Source organism: Carlito syrichta, unplaced genomic scaffold, assembly GCF_000164805.1.
Source record: "Carlito syrichta isolate Samal-C Ts95f unplaced genomic scaffold, Tarsius_syrichta-2.0.1 Scaffold315469, whole genome shotgun sequence".
Taxonomy (NCBI): Eukaryota; Metazoa; Chordata; class Mammalia; order Primates; family Tarsiidae; genus Carlito; species Carlito syrichta.
Window position 1 is genome coordinate 407,174 of NW_007259565.1, and position 23,095 is coordinate 430,268.

General features: G+C 41.0%; 1 protein-coding gene across 1 annotated transcript in view; it reads right to left on the bottom strand.

Annotated features, from left to right (window-relative positions):
• Positions 1-23,095, bottom strand: part of NOSTRIN (nitric oxide synthase trafficking) — a 67,140-nt gene that overhangs the window by 28,817 nt on the left and 15,228 nt on the right. Inside the window, exons 3-7 of the mRNA XM_008072847.2 lie at positions 11,782-11,865; positions 8,907-8,969; positions 8,313-8,394; positions 3,989-4,051; positions 755-853 (exon numbers count right to left, since the gene is read on the bottom strand). Coding sequence (XP_008071038.2) covers positions 755-853; positions 3,989-4,051; positions 8,313-8,394; positions 8,907-8,969; positions 11,782-11,865 — 391 coding nt within the window. The remainder of the gene's footprint in view (positions 1-754; positions 854-3,988; positions 4,052-8,312; positions 8,395-8,906; positions 8,970-11,781; positions 11,866-23,095) is intronic.

Sequence of the window (23,095 nt, forward strand, 5' to 3'; positions counted from 1 at the left end):
TGCCCAGGCGGGTCTCAAACCTGCGGGCTCAGGCAATCCACTCACCTCAGCCTCCCAAACCGCTGGGATTACAGGCTGAGCCACTGAGCCCAGCTACCTATGACATTTTTGAAAAATTATTTGGAATGTGAGGAGAGACTTTTAAAAATTATTTATTTATTTATTTAGAGATGAGGTCTTGCTCTGTCACCCAGGCTGGAGTGGTGCAATCATAACCCACTGCAGCCCTGAACTCTGGGGTTCAAGGGATCCTCCTGCCTTAGCCTCCCGAGAAGCTGGAACTGCAGACGTGTCATCATGAGCTAGATTTTTAAAATTAATAGAGTTATCTTAAAAAAATTTGGACATCACTGGTCTCTTTTGTTGTCTGTCAGTAATAATTTTTTAAAATATATGTGGACCAGGCAAGGTGGCATGCACCTATAGTCCCAGATACTTGGGAGGCTGAGATGGGAGAATCCCTTGAGCCCAGGTGTTTAAGGTCAGTCTAGGAAACAGTGAGACCTCCATCTGTTTAAACAAAACAAAATACCTAAAAATTAAAAGTTAAATAAAAATGTGTGTGTGGGGTATGTGTGGGTGTCTATATGTAGATCAGAAATGATTTGGAATTCTTTCTTGTGCTCTGCCAAGTGACATCTGTGCAGAGACCACACAGCAGGAGAAATCAGCCAGCTCTCTTGTGTTCATAGCTAGGGGTAGCAAGCCCATCCGTCTCTAAGCCACATGCACCCAGCCACCCATGACAGCTTACCTTCCGCTTCTCCTTCTCAGTCACAGATTGCTTTGTGCTTTCTACAAGCTGGAAAAGTGCTTCATGCTTCTTGGTACTCACCATTAATTTCTTCTTGGCCTAGAGTCAATAACATACACAGAAGTTAAAAAAAAAAAAAGCAGAGACTGATATCAAGAGAAAAGCTCTTCTTTTTTGGAACTAGTTGTGTTCATGTGCTAGCTTTAACGATTGTGTATGTTTTGTTTTTCATTCCCACCCGCACCTCAAAATCTACCTGAAACAGCACAGCAGCTAACACTTCATCCTAAGAACCCCTGCATATTTTTTCATTATGTCAGGTATACTCAGGAGGGTTAAACATTTTGCTAAATCACTGAAGCCCTGCAAAAGAGTGCTCAAGTGAGCATAATGGCTTTATCACAAAAAACATCACAGCAAACACAGAAGACTTCCTATATCTTTCTTTTAAACCAACCTGGGCCACAAGTGAGGTTGCTTTAAGATGTTCCCTTAAAACATGCAACAAGGCTCGAAATTTTGTTCCCTGATGCCCAGACCTGACAGTCAGGCATTTACTTGGCATCTTGTGAAGTGTCCTGCACTTGGAGGTAGGGGAGAAGGAAGAGGTGGGAAGGAAGGAGTGCTCAAAGTCTCCCTACCTGTTAATGCCTGAACCCTTGGAGTGGGTTAGGATTCAGGGGTCATTTCCTAGTCTACACAGTTGAATCTGGCTGAAGATGATATTCTAGGAGGCATAAGTAGCCTGTTGAGGAACTGGGCTGATCAAAAGACTGGCTTTTCACCCAAAGGTTGCAAGGATGGTCAAACTAGATAACAAAAGGGGGAAGCTCAGATCTCTCTTTCCTTGACTGTTTAGCTTGGAAATCAGAGGCAAAGCTTTCTGCTTCCCTCTAAACGTGGAAATTCTCTAAGAAGGGAAATTAAAGGCGTCAGAAACTCATGGCCCTCTTCTTCACCTTCTATCAGCCACATGTCTGCTGAGAAATGAGATTGTGAGGCAGGAGTATTTGGTCCTTTAAGGCTTTTCGTTTGTGTCTCTCAAATAGATTGTACTTCATTACTGACATGCTGAATCCCTTGAATTGTAACTGGGGAGAAAATTATTATAACTCAAGGATCTTATGTTTTCTAATTTCTCTGTCACTCTTCATAAAAAATAAAATTGTTTTATTTGGAAAGAAAAATGATTTGATAGAAACTAGGAAATATTAAAAGGCTTTTTTTTTTTTTTTTGCTCTTGAAAGGAATTGCAGCTTCAGAACACTGTTTCTGGCTTTTGGTCCATTGTAGTGAATATCCTATGAAAGTCGAATATTTAAGGAATATTTTTTTTAAAAAAACCCTTGTGAAGAAAGTTCATAAACTCAAGAGCAAAACTGAAAACAAGTGACAGGAGACTTTTTCTGGAACTTTAAAATGTTTATTGTAAAGGTAATCCTCATAAGCAGCTTTTTCTGTTTTCTTTTTTTTGAGTTGGCGTCTCACTTGGTCGCCCAGATTGGAATGCAGTGGCCGCTCCCGGCCACCGCAGCCTCGACCTGCTGGGCTCTGGCGATCCTTCTGCCTCAGCCTTCCAAGTAGCCGAAATTACAGGCACGCCCGGCTGATTTTTTGATTTATTGTAGAGATGAGGTCTTGCTGCCCAGGCGGGTCTCGAACCCGCGGGCTCAGGCAATCCACTCACCTCAGCCTCCCAAAGGCGCAGGATTAAAGTCTGAGCCACTGAACCCGGCTCTGTTTTCTTTTTTGAGTCAGTCTCACTTTGTTGCCCATGCTGGAGTGCAGTGGCACGTTCACAGTCACCATAGTCTAGACCTGCTGGGCTCAGGTGATCCTTCTGCTTCAGCCTTCCAAGTAGCTGGGACTACAGGCATGCACCACCATGCCCAGCCAATTTTATTTATTTATTTCAGAGTCGAGGTCTTGCCAAGTTGCCCAGGCTGGTCTCGAAACTCTGGGCTCAGGCAATCTTCTCACATCCACCTCCCAAAGTGCTAGGATTACAGGAATGAGCCACCATGCTCAGCATGAGCATTCTTTTAATAGCACCACTGCTGAGGGTATAGAAATTCATTTATCTCCATATTTTTTATGGATATCCTTGCTCTTACAAAGTCAGTCACCAGTTTCAACAGAAAGCTTCAGAAGTAACACTAAGGTGGCTTGTTTCTGAGGGGATTCTTCTCTAGTTATTTGTCACTAGTGGCGGTTTCTTGTAAAGGTTCTGTTTGGGAACACACTGGAGACATAAAAGGAAAATTTCAACTTTTTGAGCAAGTCTTCTCAAAGGAACTCACTGAGTTTTCTTAACAGGCTTTCTGGCTTCTAGTCTCTTCTACTTGAAATGAATTCCTCCTATACTAGATTGTTCTAGAATCATCTTCTGCACATATGGATCCCATCTGCTATATTCTCTGTTAAGAACCCAAAATGATATGTGATAGCTTCTTACACCAAATCATAATTCTTCTCCTTAGAATTTATTCACTATTTACTGTGCATATGTTATCTAGCCAACTAAATTTGAATTTACTTGGAAACAAGGATCATGTCTTAGTACAGCGTGGTGTACAAGAAGTGGACCATAACAAACTTGTGGAATTACTATAATTAATTTATATCATTAATATATATTACCCACTCCTCACTTTGCCACTCCCATTAGTGAAACAGAAATCACTAACATCCTTCTACAGATGAAAAAACCAAAACTCATATGGGTGTTTGTCACTTGCCTTAAGTTGCAAATGATACAGAGAAGTAGCCAGGACAGTGTAATGGTTAAAAGCAGTGACCCTGAAACCCAGTGACTTGTAACAACCATTGGTTCATTCATTAGTTCTGTACCTTGAGCAACTTGCTTAACCTGCATGTATCTCTGTTTCACCATCTGTAACATGGGACAATGCAAGGTCACATATCACACTGGCTTGTTTGATGATTAAATATATAAATATATAGCACTCAACATATAATAAACGCTATGTGTTAGCTATAAATAATAATCATATTTAGAGCCATGCTTTTCTATTGTTTGGGGTGAAAGATGTGTCTATGTAATAACTAGGTGTTACAAAAAAATAACATTTATCTCTTCATTAGCACTTAGCAAAAATTTTTCTCTTCATTAGCACTAGAATACACAATCACATTTGTACAAAAGCAAAAAGCTTTGATCCTGAAAACTATGTTTTTTAAAAAAAATACACAATAATATTTTTGGACACTTGCCTTAATTTGCTGGTTCCAGTTGCTTATGACAAGATTTGCTGTCTTTTCAACTTCATTATCAAGCTATTGAATAGAGAAAAAAAAGGGGAGGGGGAAGCTTTTGATATCTTCTTGTTTGGTCATTGCTATAGACTAAATGTTTATGTCCCTTAAAATTCCTAGGTTGAAACCCATTCCCTCAGTGTGATATTATTTGAAGGCAGGGACTTTGAGAGATGATTAGGTCACAAGGGCTGAGCCCTCATGGATGGGATTAGTGCCCTTATAAAAGAGACCCTTAGAGCTGTCTCGCTCCTTCTGCCATGTGAGATTACAGTAAGTAGGCAGCCACCTATGAACCAGGAAGTGGCCTCTCAGGAGACACCTCATCTGCTGGTTCCTTGATCTTGGACTTCCCAGCCTCTGGTACTGTGAGAAACAAATTTGTGTTATTTATATGCCATCCAGTTTATGGTATTTTGTTATAGCAGCCCAAACTGACTAAGACAGTCACAGTGCTGGCTTATTAATTCTGGCATAGTCATAGCATAATTCATGGGAATTTCAAAATCCTACAATGGACATATTTCCTGGAGAAAGTAGCCAAACTATCTTATCCCCATGTCAAGTATCCCTATGTCATCCTCTTGACCGAATTTGGTAAAATAGTTCTTTCCAATCTGAAACAACACAAAAAGTATATAAATATGTGCAATCATGTGGAGGAGGTCCTTCAGGGGTTGTTATCACTGCTGGTCCCAACACATCATCTTCAACATCAATCCACATGGCATAAGCTCCAACACTATGAGAATCAGTAATGGTCCTAGCAGAGCTAATTTTACTAAGTGTCTCCACTGTCCCTGAAGTGAATATTGCTTAAATTTTAGAGATTGAATTCTTAATCATAATTAACTTTCCCCCCTGCCTTTAAACAACAAAAGGAACAGTAATAATAATGATGGAAATGGGTCTAGGCAGCCTCCCAGAGAGATCTGATGGAAGTTTCAGCAGAACCTGTTGTCCTGGACCACAGACCCAGTAGATTAGCCATTACTCAACCACCCTAAGAGCTTGCAAACACTATGCTTTAATTTTTTCCAGCTGGTTAAATTTAGGGTATTGGTTTATTGTAACAAATACAATGAAAATAATTGTATGCACTATGCCTCTTTTGACTCTGTGTATGTGGCTGGAATGTGGAACAAGACCACTTAAAAAAAAAATCTAGGCCAGGTGTGGTGGCTGGAAGCCAAGGCAAGAGGATTGTTTGAGCCCAGGAGTTCGAGACCAGCTTGGGCAACCTAGTGACATCTCATCTCTACAAAAAACACAAAAATGAGCTGGGTGTGGTGGTGCACACCTGTAGTCCCAGTTACTTAGGAGGCTAAGGTGGAAGGATCACTTGAGCCCAAGAGGTCAAGGCTGCGATGAGTTGTGATCATGCTGCTGCACTCCAGCCTAGGTGACAGGGTGAGACTCTGACTCAAAAAATTAAGATAAAATAAAATAAAATAATAAATAAATATTCTAATCTTATCTCTTGTGTGAAAGAGTAGAGTGGGGTGGTGGGGTGCATGGCCAGAGGCAATGAAGGAAAGAAGATAAACAGGAACAGCAGTTAGGGGGTCATGTCATCAGTTAACTAAACCCTTGTGACCAGTTGTCATAGCACTATGCCTCATTTAGGGTAAGTGTTAAAGAAACATTAATAATTATTATATTATTATGTGGTCTGAAAAAATCTTGTAATTAATGAAATAGAGACTAGTGTTTTGTTTTTACTACATTGGGTTTGCAAAGGCAGAAAATTATATGGTTGTCTAGTAATTCCTATAAATTTTTGTTTATCACCCTAGCCTGAAATAGAAAGTCTAGTATGGAAAAGTACACATGTGCACATGTAAACATCAATTCCACTTTCTGACTCGGTTTGATTAGTTTGAATCATTTTTAAAAAATCATTTATCTTCCATCAGGGTTTTCACAAAACTCCTCATCCTTCTGTCTTGCTACTGCTAGCATCCCTGCTTTAACTGGTTGTAGTCCCTTGAAAGGCCCCCTTAATCACTGCCCTTTCCCTCCACAGGAACCACCTTACATGTACCTGACCTTAAACAAACAATGTCTATGACCTCATCCCTATTGGACCCAAGTGGTATTTATTAAACACCCAATTATTTTGCCTGGAATCATAATTTAAAGTGCTTAACAACCGAATGACACAAATAAAAAGAAAAAAGGGGCACAAATGAAACTTCGAGAAGGCACAGAGAAAGAGTAGAGGATATGCTGTCAGAAGACCAGGTGCCCCTGAAGTAATTGTTTAGTTATTTTTCTTTAATTTTAAAGGCATTTGAGGATCGCATCCATTATTAACTTAGTCTGAAGTTGATTAGCATAGAGAGCATCTTTTTAAAAATTATGTTTATCATTCTTCTATTTACAAATGGAATAATAAGATTGTAAAAAAAAAAAAGCACAAAAAAAATAATAATTTGTAATTCTACAATCTAAGAAAAATTCTTATTAACATTTTGGGATGGTTCTCCCAGTCTTTTTCTATGCATGCATATTCATATTTATTTTATGAAACTGAGATTATATTACTTCTTGTATTGATTATCCTGCTTTTTAAATTAACACTACAATGGGGGAACTCAAAAAACCCCAGAATTTATTTATAAAAGACTGTGTATTTATTCTTACATGTTTAAACTTCAGTCACCTTCAAAGTACTCTCAATTTGATGCAATACACCCATTGAGATGCTTTTTCAACTGCTCAAAACAGTATTTGAACTTGTCAATTTTGATGCCTTTTGTACTTCTGCTGTTTTTTGTTTCATTTTTTCCACATTGGCAAAATGTTTCCCTTTGAGGACTTTTTTCATCCAGGGAAACAAACAAAAAATAAGTTGCTCAGGATAAGATCAGGTGAATAGGGAAGGTAGGGCATGCAAGTCATACTATTTTTGGTCAAAAACTGCTGAACATTGAACACAGTGAGGGCAGGTGCACTTGTAAATCACCCATCATGAAATGGGTAAACGCACTGAAAGAATCTCCAAAGAGGGGGGAAAAAAAATCACTGAAGCTGAATGCAGCCTCTCACAACAACATTAGCTGGTACACTGCTCCCAATAGGTTCCTAGAACACCTACCTAGTGTGGGAAGCCTGTACTATAAGGGGCTCGCCCTCCAATTATTAATAGTTAAATTCTTCCATAAGATTTTTAATGATTGCAAAGTATTCATTGCTTGAATCTGTCATAATTTATTTTTATGGTCTACTTTTTTTTTTTGAGTTGGAGTCTTACTCTGTCACCCAGGCTGGAGGGCAGTGGCACACTCTCGGTCACTGCAGCCTTGACCTGCTGGGCTCGGGTGATCCTTCTGTCTCAGACTTCCAAGTAGCTAGAACTACAGGCACGCGCCACCATGCCCTGCTAATTTTTGGTTTATTGTAGAGATGAGGTCTCGCCAAGTTGCTCACGCTGGTCTTGAATCTATGCGCTCAGGCAATTCTCTCACCTCAGCCTCCCAAAGTGCTGGGATTATAGGCATGAGCCACTGTGCCTGGCCCCATAATTTATTTTTGGATGATAAAGTGAGAGACCCAAGAGATTAAGAAAAAAAACACTCTAAGAGAACTATTACTATATGAATTCCTACCCCACGGTCACTGTATTTGTTTGCAGTGTTTGTACTTAGAATTTTGTTAAGTTTAATTTTTGTTTGTATCATAAAATAACCGATTGCTTCCGCAACTGCTGCTAGCAGCATGTGAATGTCAAGTAATAAACCCCTCCCGGACATTCCTTTGCTTAACCTGCCTGCTGACATTCCACTCTGCTCATTTAGCAGCTCCCCCGTCAATCACAGGTAGCTAAGCAGACCAGACCAATCCCAAGTGCCCCCGTACCCATTAGGAGAAATTACCCTATCATGTAAAAACAAGTTTAAAGTTCTTTCCCCTCCCTCTGTAATGATATATAAAAACTGCTTGCCATGCTGGATCAGGGCTCTCGTCCCTGAAGCTGCTGCTTCGGGCGTGAGCCCAGACTCAAGCCTGAATAAAGACCCTTGTGTGTTTGCATCAGAGCTGGCTCTTTGTTGGTCTCTCGGATTCTGAAATTTGGGTTTAACAAAAGTAGTTTCCAGTTTTTCACTATAATAAACAATGCTCTAAAAACATCCTTGTACATAAATCTTGGATTTTTGTTTTTGATGATTTTTATGATAAATTCCTGAAAGCTAGTATCACCTCCAAATGACTTTTCCCCTCCTTGGGCCAAACCCAGAAATCTTGCTTTAAATAGGGAAGAAAGAAAAGTTAGACTCACTGATTTTCTCTTCTTTTCTTGTACATTCAGGACTTGATACGTCGGCTTTATTGCTTCCAACTCAATTGCTTTGCCAAGTTTTCTGGAAATAAAACATAAAAGACACACAAGCATAGTATTAGGGTTTACATCTACTTTCCAAATTACTTTCTGGGGAAATAATGTTTCCCTTTGAGGGGTGTGTTGTGGCGTATCTATTCAGCGCAAGTTTTTTTTTTTTTTTTTGAGTTGGAGTCTCACTCTGTCGCCCAGACTGGAGTGCAGTGGCCGCTCCCGGCCACCACAATCTCGCCTGCTGGGCTCCGGCGATCCTTCCACCTCAGCCTTCCAAGTAGCTGGAATTACAGGCATGCGCTACCACGCCCGGCTGATTTTTTGATTTATTGTAGAGATGAGGTCTCGCTGCCCAGGCGGGTCTCGAACCCGCGGGCTCAGGCAATCCACTCACCTCAGCCTCCCAAAGGCGCGGGATTACAGGCTGAGCCACCGAGCCCGGCTCAGCGCAAGTTTAAAGTGGAATTTTTGTAGCACACCCACTTTAAATAAGTACAACTTGCTTTGGAGGTAGAGCAGGGCCAGGGTGGGAGCACTCACTGATGCAGGTCCGCTGCGGATTTCATGCCCTCCGAGGCCCAGGCCCAGGCACTGCTGAGGCAGCTGGAGACAAAAATGGGGTGGGGGACAAAGATGGGTGTCATTTTCCCAGGAAACGCTGAGAAATAAAGCATCTCATCTGATAGGCTGCATTCAGCAATTGTATTCATTTCCTTAACCTTATTTCAATTCCTCCGTGAGAAACAATTCTGACGACATATTTATTTGCACTATAGTCATTCTACGTACTGTCTTTCTTCCTAGTCATTTTTCATTTAGATTTTCATTCCCCATTTCATGTCTTTATAAAATTGGAGAAATAAAGTAGCAAAGGGTGAGAATGAGTAGGTGATAGGGTTGGAAAGCTCTCCAAGACATTTCAGCTTCCTCGTATCACAGGTGAATAAACTGAGACTCCGAAAAGTTCAGTGATAGAGGGCTCAAGAAGCCGGGTCATGTCCTGCTGCTGCTCTTGGATTAGGGTCCAACTCCTGTACCCTGTGGGACTTTAGGACAACAGCTCAGATATTTTATGGCCCTGTGAACAGTATCCCAATTTCACATAAAGAATAACCCTGTCCTGTCCCTCACAGCATAGAGGGAGGATTTTAGGAAGTGTGACGTTATCTTCTCCCACAGAAGGGACCGAGCTCACAGAGGTCCATGGAGCCTACCTTCAAAACTCAGGCCAATAGGCCCATTTGTATCTGTAAATCCCAAGGACAGAGGCCTGTATAGATTTTGATGAAGGGGATGAATCTGCATCCCTGCCCAAAACAGAACAGAACAGAGCTTTTGCCTCCCAATATCTTAGTTTGTACGTTGAAGCCTAAGAGCAGAAGATTCAGACCAAGGGATGCCAGATTTTCCCCATATCCAAAGTCAGGCACAAAACCTAGGCCCAAGAGACCACTTACTGTTGCTTGCAAATACAGGAGATTCCAGAAAAGACCAAACTAATCTAATTGACAGGAAGCAGATCAAGGATGTTTTGGGCTAGGTGAGGAAGGAATGGAAACAGGCACGATAGATCTTTTGGTGTGATGAAAACATCTATGTTTTGATTTCAGTAGCGGCTATACAGTGTATTTACATATGTCGAAATTGACCAAATCTCACGCTTACAATGAGTGCTTATTATTGCATGTAATTAAGCCTCAGCAAAGTATTGTTTTGTTTTTGTTTGTTTTGTTTTGTTTTTAAAGGAAGTCAGGCACACTTATGGGGAGAGAATCTGACATTTATCCCAAAGGAATTGGTCATCAGGGCAGGAAACCAAGCATGTGGCCCCTGAGGAGCCTGTGTCTGAATGTTGGTGCTCCCCTTTGCTTCCTACATGACCTTGTAAAAATGACTCGATATCTCTGACTCTCACTTAACTGATCTTTTAAAGCAGAAATAACTTGGGCTATCTGTATAAGTACCTAACACAGATTTTGGTACAGATACAGCTAATAATATTTACTGCTAATATTGCACTCATTTTGATTAACCAAACATGCTGGACACGAGAACTTTTTAGTAGTACTTATGCTGGATGCTAGGGTGGCAACACAGTAAGACACAAACCCTTCTGTCCCTAACCTCTCATTCCTTAGGAAGTAATCAGAAGCAAAATCATAAAGGACATTATGGAACTTCTGCTCCATGCCATGTACTCTGCTAAGCACACTTCTTATCTCATTTAATTCTCACAGCAAATGCCTGAGGTAGGCTTTATTTCCATGTTAAAGAGACTTGGAGAGGTAAGATAAATTATCCTAGGTCATTTGCCTGTAAGTAAGTGGCAGAGCTAGAATTTAAACCTGGTCAGTCTAAATAAAAGTCTACATATGCTCAACCACTGTGCTATACTGGCTCCTTTGTAGTCTACTAAAATACTATTCTAAAAATAAAAATAAAGCTAAGAGTCAGAGCAATTTCAAAGCCATTATTTGTGATCACAGATGATGCTTGAGGAGGAGAGGAAAGTTGAGCTCCAGAAAGCTTCCTTTTCTTTTGCTCGCCTTTTCATCCTCAAAAGAGACCTCTATAATAGCGTTGCCAGTTTTGGGTCATCCCTGCATACATTAGTCAAGAATCTTTGTAGTAAATTGTCACTAATGAGCCATTCTTAGGACACCAATACCTTTCTTCCCCCCACCAAAGGAATGCACTTTATTCTTAGTGCCACTTTATCCCCCCCCCAAAGGAATGCACTTTATTCTTAGTGCCACATTCTCCATATTGTGGAGAATGTGAACCAACATTTTTTTCAGCATCTAATGTGATAAGTTCTTCACACTCATTATCTCATTTAATATGCACCCCTTCCTTACACACACACACACACACACACACACACACACACGCACACACACACACAGTGGAAGTTATATCATCTCCTCATATAATAGAGGAAGAAATCAAGGCAAGCAGATGTCAGGTTACTTACCAAAGGTCACAAAGTAGAGTTGACATAGGATTCACAGTTCCTGACCTCAAGTCCTTCTGACCTAATGACACCACTAAGTTAAATATCATTACTAAGGCCTATTATGAATGGGTCTTGGGAGTCTTAAAGACTGGGTATGAATCTGGTTCTGCCACTCATTATCTGTGTGGTTGGGAAAAGTGTCTTAATCTCTCCAAGTCTCAAGTCCTTATCTGTAAATAGGGATAATAGTAAGATCTCTCAAGAGTTGTTGTGGGATTGAGTGGGAGTATCTGTAAAGCATTCAATACTGTGCACAGCACATAGTAAAGACCCAAGAGCTGGAAGCCATGCTTGACATTGCGCATCTGCCATATTTATAAGAGAAAGCTGACACTGAGCATATATCACCTTTTAATATTTTTAAGAATGATTTTGCCTTACCTCTGCCATGATACTTACTTTTTCCTTGTGTTCTGCAATGCTTTGCTCAGCTTGTTTGCCAGTTTCTGAAGTCCTTTGGCATAGCTAATTTCCAGGTTTGCCCTGTTAGCAAAGGGATAATTACAAAAGATATGCTGACCTGACATCAAGCAAAACCAACCACATTCACACACACATGCTCACATGTGTGTACTCATGCACACACACATACATGAAGAAGACCTCAGGGTTGAAAACGTAATGCCTACATAAAGAAGAGATGACTTGTTTATAAGGATTCTCTTGTCCTTAAGCATAATCCTGAAGGATATCCAAGAGGATCCTACAAAGGGAGGTCGTTTTTTAATTTAAGCTTCTTTTATATCATATTATGGGTTAAATTTTGTCTCTCAAGAAGAAGTTAAAGTCCTAACCTCCAGTACCTGTATATATGACATTATTTGGAAATAGGGTCTTTGGAGATGATGATCAAGTTGACAAGAGGTAATTAGGGTGGGCCCGAACCCTATAAGGATATGTCCTTATAAAAAGGGAAAATTTGAATCCAGAAATAGACATGCACACAGGGAAAAAACATCATGTGAATGTGAAGGCATAGATCTGTGTGGTGCATATGCAAGCCAAGGAAAGATAAAGGTTGCCAGCAAACCCGCAGAAGCTAGGGAAGGGTTGTGGAATCGATTCTCCTCAGAAGGAACCAGCCAAGCAGACACCTTAATCTCAGACCTCCAGCCCCCAGAGCTGTGAGACAATACGTTTCTATTGTTTAAGCCATCCAGTCTATGGTACTTTATTATCACAGTCCTAAAAACTAACACAACTAGTAAGGAATAGAAAACTGCCCTACTTATGTTAAAACATTAGCACTAATCAGATTAACTCTAGCTTATAATAGCTGGCAATGAAATGACAAATATGATTGGATTAACCAAGTAGTAGCTTTCTACTTGGCCAACACCAGATTCAGAAAGCGAATTTCCATGACTTTCTATGCAGGACAAGACTCAGTGGGAAGTCTGGGCATGTCCTCCAAAAGCAAATTCCTTGGTTCTTTTAGATAGATGGAATCACTCTTATCTTAAACTTATTTTACCATGTCCTATTTATAGGCCCATCTGTAGCTAAAATGAGGGCATCTTCATCTCCCTTTTGACTGCAGATACTAAAAATGTAAGTAGTTCAATTATGTTCACTTGACACTCTATCTTCCTTTTTAATATGGACCATAAGGGTTTTTATAGCATTTGTTCAACATTTTAATTCTATTTTCATTACAAAAATAATTTTAAAATTATTTATGACTTAATTTCTTTTGGGAAACAATCCCAGAACTCACTAGTCACTAGCCTAATACTTCCACGTTTTCATACAAATCAGACCGAACAAAGAAAGACAGCTCTCTTTTATAAAATGAAACCCAGGGATCATGGGCTATTCATCTATTGCTACATTTCTATTTATTTTCCTCTGTTAGTACAACTGTACTTTGCTTATTTTTAAATCACTTTTTGAAAGAATGAAGACCGTTGCAGGATATTAAGGCCAAAGTGCAGAAAACATCCATTTGGTATCAGAACTTGCCCAGGTATGAGAAAAGGTCAAGGCAAGTATTTTAAAATAATGAGGATGGTAAATAAAGATTCTTTGCATTTAAAAATAGATTCTCTGCTCTAGGAGTATGTTCCATCTGATGGAGAGAGAGAGAAAAGGCGAGTTCAGGTTAATAGCAAACCGGGAGAGACACCTAAGCCACTGCAGAATCCCAGGAGATCTCTACTATTCCATGAGGTGGCTTTGGGCACCGTTAAAAGGGAGTAATCAGACCTGCTTCAAGGGGTTTTATGAATATTAAAATGTGGTAAGAACTCAAGCCTAATAGGAGCTCAGGGTTTCACTGCCTGGAATGATTGCTATTGACCAGTAAAGCTCTGCTCCCTCTCTGATCTTCCCTCTTACCAGTTGCCACCTTGTTCATTCTATTCCTGCTCAGTGGCCATCAGGCATCCTGCATCAGGGCCTTTGTGCTTTCTGTGGCCTCTGAGAGTACTCCTTCTTCTACATAATCACATGATATTCTCCTTCGTGTTATTCCCAACAGGACTTGTTCAAATGTCACCACTTCAGAGGCCACGTCTAAAAGAGTGTCCTTGTCACTAGCCCCTTACAACTTTATGTCTTAGCACTTATTATAACTTATATCACATTATACTGTTTCGTGTACACTAGTGGGCAGCCCTAGAATATAAACAGCTCCATGAGGATAAGAATATTTTTATTCATTGCTGTTACCTAGGCCAAGAAGAGTGCTTGGTACATAATAGGCATTCAATGTGTATATCACAAATGAATGAATAAATGAATGAAAGGACTTCCATCAGATCATGGCTAGAATTCTTACTGGTCTCTGCCTCTGCCGCAAATCTTTTCTCACCTCACCACTTCCAAAAACTTTAAACGGACAAGCTGTTTAGATGCATCTCCTCTAGTCTGAGCTGTGCTCAGTCCTGATGTCAGCTACACTACTTTACAGTGCTTGAAGTAGCTAGACACATCAACCCTCTCTGAGTCAGAAAAGCCAACTTTAGCACTTTTCAGAACTTTGATTTCCAGCACCGCATTTTTCCTTGGAAGCGGCACACAGCATCAAATAGGGTAATGCATTTATAAGACTCAGCTCTTGCGGAGTACAAAAAAACTCTTAATAAATATAAATTCTTCTAATATTATACTTACATGTCAGGAGGATCTGTAACATTTAGCATAAACCCAAGTATACAAAGGTGGGGATGGTGTAGGGGGAAGAATCCCCAGTTTTCTTGTCCATTGGCTCAGAATAATCCAGAAGGGTTTCTGACAGGAGGCTGTTGGACACAGCCTCTTCCTTAGAATTCAGTTCTACTTTCAGAACATTCTTTTTTTTTTTTTCCTAGCAAGTGGGCATTTATTTGCAGGGTACCATGCAAGGAGAACTTAGCTCTCATTTAAGTTCTAACCTCCCTAATGGTTTTCTAGGTAAGGGTTTTTATTTTTAATTTTTTTTTATTTTAAACATGTGGGGGACATTTCAGGATTAGGTATACAAGTAGTCATCGTACAGCCTCTCTTTGGTCTCCACTTTGCTGGTTTGAGATCAGGTACCCTTATTGATGCTGTGTTCCCCCTCCGCACCCCAGCAGTATCCCACTACTGCCAATCACTTTCTTATAGTAATATGGTCAAGGTTCAGGGTTTGCTTATGAGTGAGAACATGTGGTACTCTGTTCTTTACTTCTGTGGTAGATTATGGAGTATAATAGACTCTAAATTCATCCAAGTTGCTGCGAAGTCCATATGTTTTTCCTTTTTTATAGTGGCATAATATTCCATTGTGTATATGTACCACACTCTTTTATCTAGTCCAGTTTCGATGGGCAGCATGGTTGGTTCCATGTTTTTCGCTATTGTGAACTGTACTGCAATAAACATGCATGTGCAGGTATCGTTTTTGTAAATGATTTGAGTTCCTCTGGGTATATTCTCAGTGGGGGGATTGCTGGGTCATATGGAAGGTCAACGTACTTTCAGAACCATTCTTGCAGACTATACAAGATATCTCATAGGCTAGGCAGAAGTAAAAAGGATAACTACCAGAAAGAAGTGCTGTTTTCCTTCATATTGTTAACTTAATTGAATTCCTCTTGCAAGGAGTAAAAAGTTGGGCTTTGGTGATGAGAAAGAGGGTCTTTGCTCACTTTGAGGTGACTAGACTTTTTAAAAATTTTTTAGTCTGGTCATCTTTCCCCCTGCACTCCATATGTCCGCTGGTTTTCTCCTGAATGTGGTAGGAAATCAGTCTACAGAGATCCAATTATCACACAGCATTTCTTGAATTGGAAGGCTTCTCTTTATTTACAGGTATCTTAGAATTCAGCAGGAGGCCAGGCACGGTGGATCACACCTATAATCCCAGCACTTTGGGAGGACAAAGCAGGCAGATTGCTTGAGCCCAAGAGTTTGAGACCAGTTGGGCAACAAAGTAAAACCTTGTCTCCACTAAAAAAAAAATCACAAAAATTAGCCAGGGATAGTGGCGCACACCTGTAGTCCCAGCTAGTCAAGAGACTGAGGTGGAAGAATCTCCCAAGCACAGGTCAAGGCTCCTGTGAGTCGTGATTGTTGCGATCATGCCACTGCAGTCCATCCTGGGCAGCAGAGTGTGATGCAAACAAAAAGAAAGAAAGAAAGGGGGCGGAGGGAGGGAGGGAGGAAGGAAGGAAGGAAGGAGAGAGGGAGAGAGGGAGAGAGGGAGGGGAAGGGGGGAGGGGAGGGGAAGAAAAAGAAAGAGAAAGGAAGAAAGGAAGGAAGGAAGGAAAAGAAAGAGAAAGAAAGAAAGAAAGAAAGAAAGAAAGAAAGAAAGAAAGAAAGAAAGAAAGAAAGAAAAGAAAAGAAAGAAAAGGAAGAAAAGGAAATCTACAGCAGGGCAGGTTGGTGGATTTACAGGTTGGCATACAGGTTTAAAATCCCTAGAATCCCACACATGACAGGAGTGTAAAACAGTGCTCTCCCGACAAAAGTGTCATGTCACCTTTGAACCCAAGAGCTTGAGACAAGTCGGGCAACAGAGTAAAACCTTGTCTCTACTTTTGTGACATGCTGCTGATGCTTGGCCTATGTTCTGCCTACACAAGACATAGTAACATCCAACGTTTACCAAGCAGTTACAATGTGCCAGGCACCATTCTAAGTGTTTTAGATAATATAGTTTGGATGTTTGTTGCCTCCAAGCCTCATGTTGAAATTTGATCACCAGTATTAAAGATGGGATCTGGTGGAAGGTGTCTAGGTTGTGGGGTCATATCCCTCATGAATGGCTCGGTGCCTTCCCTGAAGTAATGAATGAGCTCTCTCTCTCGCTCTCTGTCTCTTCAAATGAGAGCTGGTTGTTTAAAGAGTGTGGCACCCATTCTCTCTTTCTTGTTCACCTCTTGCCATGTGATACTCTGGCTCCCCTTCCCCTTCAGCCATTACTGGAAGCTACCTGAGGACCTCATTAGAAGCAGATGCTGACGCCAGGCTTCCTGTACGGCCTGCAGAACCATGAGCCAAGTAAACCCTTTTCCTTTATAAATTACCCAGCCAGGTATTCCTTCAGAGCAGTGCAAAGTTACAGATTAGGACATTAGGTATATTTCCCTATTTCATCCACAATAATCCCTGTAAGGTAGGCATACTTTCCACCCATTTCATGAAGGGAAACACCAAGACACAGAAAGTCACACATGAAAGAAGTGAGGGAGGGGTTGGGATTCAAGCCCCAGGCTGCCTGGCTGGAGAAACTGCTTGCTTAACAACGCCTCTCTCCTGTCTCTGAAGTTGTGGGGAAGAGACTGCAGATGGAGAACTGTGGGGGAAGTCAAACAAAAATACTTTTTAAAATTGATACCGCCTCTCACTTCACCTTTAATTGCAATGTTCTGAATCACCACAGCTCTGGCAGCTTAGCGGCTAGGGACCCAACTCACAGCAGCCTCAATGAAGACAGAAAGAGCTTCCAGGGCCAATTCCAAAAGCTTATGTGCAGTTGTAAGGCGTTATTGGGGATGGGGAATTGGAGTGTTGAGGGTCTGGCAAAGTGGGATGAACAAGGGCTCTGACATCACATGTCACCAAGCTAAACTTTTGAGGCTGGACTGAGTTGGAAAACAGCCTCTGCGAACAGCCTAACTATATCCTTTTCTCTCTGCCTGCAATTCGTTGATGACCCCAAAGGATTTAGCACTAGCATTCGAGCGACCAAGCAAAGCAAGCTGCAATCATCTACTCTTGCATTTTAAACCCTGGTATCCTTTTGGGAACTTCTGCAAATTACTCTGCAAGTCAGAAGGAAATGAAATAAAAATGTGGTGGGGAGGATGAGTGTGAGACATTGTCACTGTGCTCTCTTACTGTGCTCTCTTTCTGCCTGGGATGAAACCTCTCCTGAGCATCTGGCCCTGAATGACCTCTAGCTTAACAGATGTTAATGGTTAATTCTCTTCCCAGAGAAGATGGCTTTTTTGTATGAAGCCATGTTCCAAGTGTGAAGCACAGACAGAGCTGTCATTTTTATATGTAGGAATGTTTGTAAATAAAAACAAACACTTCTACATGGCTCTTTCATGCTTTGTGGTCTAATGGATCTTTCAGGATTTCTGCTAAATAGCAATGAAATGACCTTGATGTTTTCCCAAGGCTGAGGAGGAAATGCACATCCACACTTAGACTGTTTCTTCTTAGTCCCTTAAAGAGAGGTGCTTTATCGTGGTTCCAGCCAAAAAGGCACCACATGTACAGAGAGATGTAGAGCTAATTGACACATGGAATTTCCATTCCCTTATTATGATAATCAGAAACAAGCTTGTAAGTGGATTGTGCTTAATTTTCTAGCCCTTTCCGATTTTTTTCCCATTCTATTCCATATCCTTCTCCAAGCAATTGTCTTGGCACATGTGAAACTGATGATGTGTATATCTCTTTATGGATAACTCAAGCTCAGAATATTCCAGTGGTTAATTTAAAGATTCTGGACCAGGGAAATAACAGGCACTGACTCTTAATCCTTTTATATTCTAATTTTCTCTCATATATTCTAATTTTCTCTCATATATTCTAATTTTCTCTCAGTATGCAAGGCAGGTCAATACATTTTCATTAGTAATAATAAAGACCAATCAATAAGTCAACGACTAATTTTTGACTTAAAATTTAAAACCCTGTAAATTATACTTTTGAAAGAAAGGAGTGATGAAAATATGTGGTTTTGGAGTCAATATTTTTGATAGAGCACAAATTAAACTGTAAGAATAATATAAGTGCCCATGTAATCAATTTTAGAGTATTCTCTTCTAATAAAATTCAGATTAAAAAAAAAAACCTTAACCAGACTGTAGTTTTCCCCTGTGTCTATGAGGAATTAGTTAAAATTAAGTTGAGGCTTTCTTACATTTGAAAGAAGCAGGTGACAGAGCCCTCTCTCCATTATGAATTAAGAAAAAGTTATAGCTGGGTGCGGTGGCTCACATCTATAATCTCAGCACTTTGGAAAGCCATGGCAGGACAATCATTTGAGCCTAGGAGTTCAAGACCAGCCTGGGCAACATAGCAAGATCCTGTTTCTACAAAAAAATTAAAATTAAAATTAAAAATAAGTATTTTTTTAACTCAAATTCTTTACGTATATAATGACCACTTGTAAACCTAATTCTGATTTGTACCCCACATCTTTAAAATTTTTTAAAAAACCCTCAAATTCTTCGATTATGATATCACTCAGTCTTTTATCTCCTACTTTGGACTTGTGATAGCTTCTGATTTGGTGCTGGGTATGCTGATGTTTTCCATCCAAGCTTCATCATGAACTCATCTTACAAATAGATTGTCTTTTAGATTCATTATTGGCACATCCTAAGACATTTTCACATTGAAGCTTTGTTGTTCATGAGGCTGGAGGCTGGGTTCTCTAGTTAGCCCACCATACCCACTTCATCACTGTTGATTGCCTTAATTATAGTTCCTGAGAACAGTATGAAAGAAAGTGAGCTGCAGTATTGCTGTGCCACTGGCCTTGTTTTGGCAGTGTCAGGGTGTCTAGTCTGAGAGTCTCACCAAGTCACTGCTCAGTCTGGCCCAGGGAACACGTGAGCTATGGTGGTTCTGGAACTTATGTCTATGCATTTCCAAATGTCCTACATGTCTATGCATTTCCAAATGTAGTGTGTCTATGTGGGTGGGTTCAGGGTGGGGGATGGGAGAGAGGGGAATTATGGTAGGAGAAGTCAAGTGAATAAGAAAGGTGGTTTTCAGAGCTTTTTAGCTAGGAAACAAAATTGTATACAGAATCCCACCACATCAAATAAATACTAGTAAATTGTTTCCTACTAAATGGGAGAGAAAGAGAGGCGAGGTGGGAACAGAGCCCTGTCCACTTAACCTCCTTCTCACCTCCTAAAGTAGCCCCTGAGGGCTCCTCACAGATGCCTTTAGCAACAAGGTTGGAAAAGCACTGGGCTTGATGGCTGCTGCTGTTCTTTCCTACAGGGGACACTAAGATTCTGTGAAGGAAGCTAAAGCAGGACCTCCTGAGCATGTTGGGACTCCCACAGCAGTGCCCAAAACCTGTCCACTTGGAAAATGCCCATGCATGGAGCCTGGGTTGGGCTAAGTAGAAATCAAAGTGTATCATCTTTTCTGTATCCTCACCTGTAAATTGAAAATGGGTAACAGCATGTACATGCCATATTGGGTTGTACAGAGACCAAGCATAAGACCCATCTAACATAGTGCCAGGTCTATAGATTGTGCTGGATAGATGGTCTCTTCTGTGGTTTTATTACTTTTCTAGTTCCTGTTCAAAATTGTATTATGTCAGTAAATGTCTCTGGCATACCCGTTTTTTGCTCCTCAGAAATAACCTCACTTGATTTTCTGAAAAGTTCTGAGTGCCTGAAGACACAGAGTCACTCGTGCCTTCATTAATGCACTCAGTGAGCATGTATCGAATGCTTTGTACCAGGTCCATGCTGGATATGTGGTATACAAAGACCTCAAGGAGTTTCAAGGAGTTCAGCCTCCAAGGGCGGTAACAGACCTGTGAACAGAGAGTAACAGTGTAGGCAGCAACAGCTACACAGAGGCAAGCGCTAATTCTATACACAGAACTGAGGGACACTTTTTGAGACTACGGACTGAACTCAAGGAAGGCCTGCCACAGTGGGATAACTGGATCTTGAAGAATGTGTTGAATGGAGTCAGGCAATGAAGCTGAAGAAACATCGACCAGGCAGGTGATACAGTCTGCAGGAAACCAGCGTGGTGGTGATGGTGGCAGCAGGGAGCGGAGAGAGGATTGCTAGAGGTTCAGTAAGGACAGGGGCAGGGGTCAGGAGAGATGGAGAAAGACTAGATAGATAGAAAGGCAGAGTTCGGATCTCAAAGATCCTTTTATAAATTGCTAAATTTTATACTAAACGTCATGGGAGTCTTTGAAGTGTCTTAAACGGGGTCGTGGCCACAGAAAGGAAGATTCATTAAAGACAGGGACAGAGCACCAGTTAGACTACAGTTTGAGGTAACTTTGCTTGGATTAGAAAAAGGAGGCCCATGCCAGGCGTGGTGGTTCACACCTGTAATCTCAGCACTTTGGGAGACGGAGGCAAGAGGATTACCTAAGCCCAGGGGATGGAGACCAGCCTGGGCAACTTGGCAAGATCTCATCTCTACAATAAATCAAGAAAAATTAGCTGGGTGTGATGGTGTGTGCCTATAGTTTCAGCTACTTGGAAGGCTGAGGCGGAAAGATCACCTGAGCCCAGCAGGTCAAGGCTGCAGTGGCCATGAGCGTGCCACTGCACTCCAGCCTGGGCAACAGAGTGAAACTCTAACTTAAAAAAATAAAAGAAAGAAAAAGGAGGTTCTCTAAAGGGACACAGCTCTGTCAGGGTGCAAGACTCCGGGAGTAAGAGTGGATTGGATTTCTGCCCTTAATCATCCCTTTGCGCAGAATACTAACTACACCACTACAAGGCAGCACCCCTAGATAGAAGAATTGTTTAAGAGACTTTTGCCAGAACAATGGAAGAGACATATGTGAAAAGACAGCCATGAATATCAAGGGGGTTTAAAAGAAAGAAGTATGGTCTTGGTTATGAGTCGATAGAAGAAATCCCATATTTGGGTGGTCCCAGGTTTGGGCTTGATTGGGTGGGCAGTGGTCCCAGTCCCTATAGTTTAAAAAAAAAAAAAATCAGAGCCAGGCTCAGTGGCTCAGCCTGTAATCCCAGTGCTTTGGGAGGCTGAGATGAGTGGTTTGCCTGAGCCCACGGGTTCGAGACCTGCCTGGACAACTTGGCAAGACCTCATCTCTACAAGAAATCAAAAATTAGCTGGGCGTGATAGCATGCTCTTGTAGTTCCAGCAACTTGGAAGGCTGAAGCTCAAGGATTGCTGGAGCCCAGCAGGTCGAGGCTGCAGTGGCAGGAAGCGGCCACTGCACTCCAGTCTGGGCGACAGAGTGAGACTCCAACTCAAAAAAAAAAAAAAAAAATCAGGATATCAGCTTTGGAGAAAAGTTAATAAACTCTGTTTTGAATATACTTTGTGACCATGGGACAGCTAAGTGGAAATGTCCAATATACTGCCAAAGACATGGTTTTAAGTACAGTTTAGACATGTTGCCTAGTAATATACATTTGTAATTCAATAATATGTAAGACAGCTGAAGTATGGGAGCTAAGATCACCTAGGATAATGAGTAGAAAGGTGAGGACTTATCAGGAATTTCATTTCAATGCTTTATTCCTTTGCTGACAATGTCTGCGATGAAGCATGGATCTAACAAATGGCCAACTACGCTTTTTTTTTCCTTTTATTTCTTTCTCATGTTCAGAGCAGCAGTTTTTGCCATTTGAAAACCCGACCTTAAGCTTCCTTACAGAGGAACAATTGATTTTCCCGTCACAGCCTGTTTAAACATTAGCTGTGAAGATGCAGGCAGGTGATACAGTCTGTAGTAATACAGGAAACCAGCGTGGTGGTTTCTGAGCATATGCCTTTACCTCTTCAAATCTGATCTGTAATTGTATTGAAGTGAACCTGATAACTTTGGCATCAGGCACTGTAGGAGCTGCCATGTTTCCCGGGCTAAATCTGTTTGCTACTGTAAAAATAAAGAAACTGAAGCAACTAATTGCATAAAAGAAGCTAAGCATGACCATGAATTGCAGAATATCCAGGCAAAATGGTGTTTCAGTAACAACTTCACTCTTCTGTCACCACAAATTAGAATAAATGTAAGAAGGCAGCTGAGCTTGGAAAGGAAACATTCTCTGGACTGGCACCCTGGTGGTGAGGCTCTCCCTAGTGCCCATGTACTAATGCAGAACTCTGTCAAGCAGAATCGCATTCCAACAGACTCTTAAGCAAGCAAGAGACTGGAAACGTAAACCTCCAACGACAAGAAGGACCTTGTTCTGGCCAGGTGCAGTGGCTCACCTGTCATCTCAGCACTTTGGGAGGCTGAGGTGGAAGGAATGTCTGAGCCCAGGAGTTCAAGACCAGCCTGGGCAACAATATCAAGGCCCTGTCTCAAAAAATAAAAAATAAAACCTTGTTGTAATACTGTAGGTATAATAATTTTAAACAGCATATAGCTATCTTTCATGTATTTATTCATTCAATCTACATGTATTTACTGAGTGCATTTTATTTGACAGGCACCCCTCATTCGACGCCCATGTCCTCTATCAATATGTCTTTCATTATCATGGCCACTGGATTTGTCTTCATGATTTTCTGTCACTTTCTATCATTGAAAGCG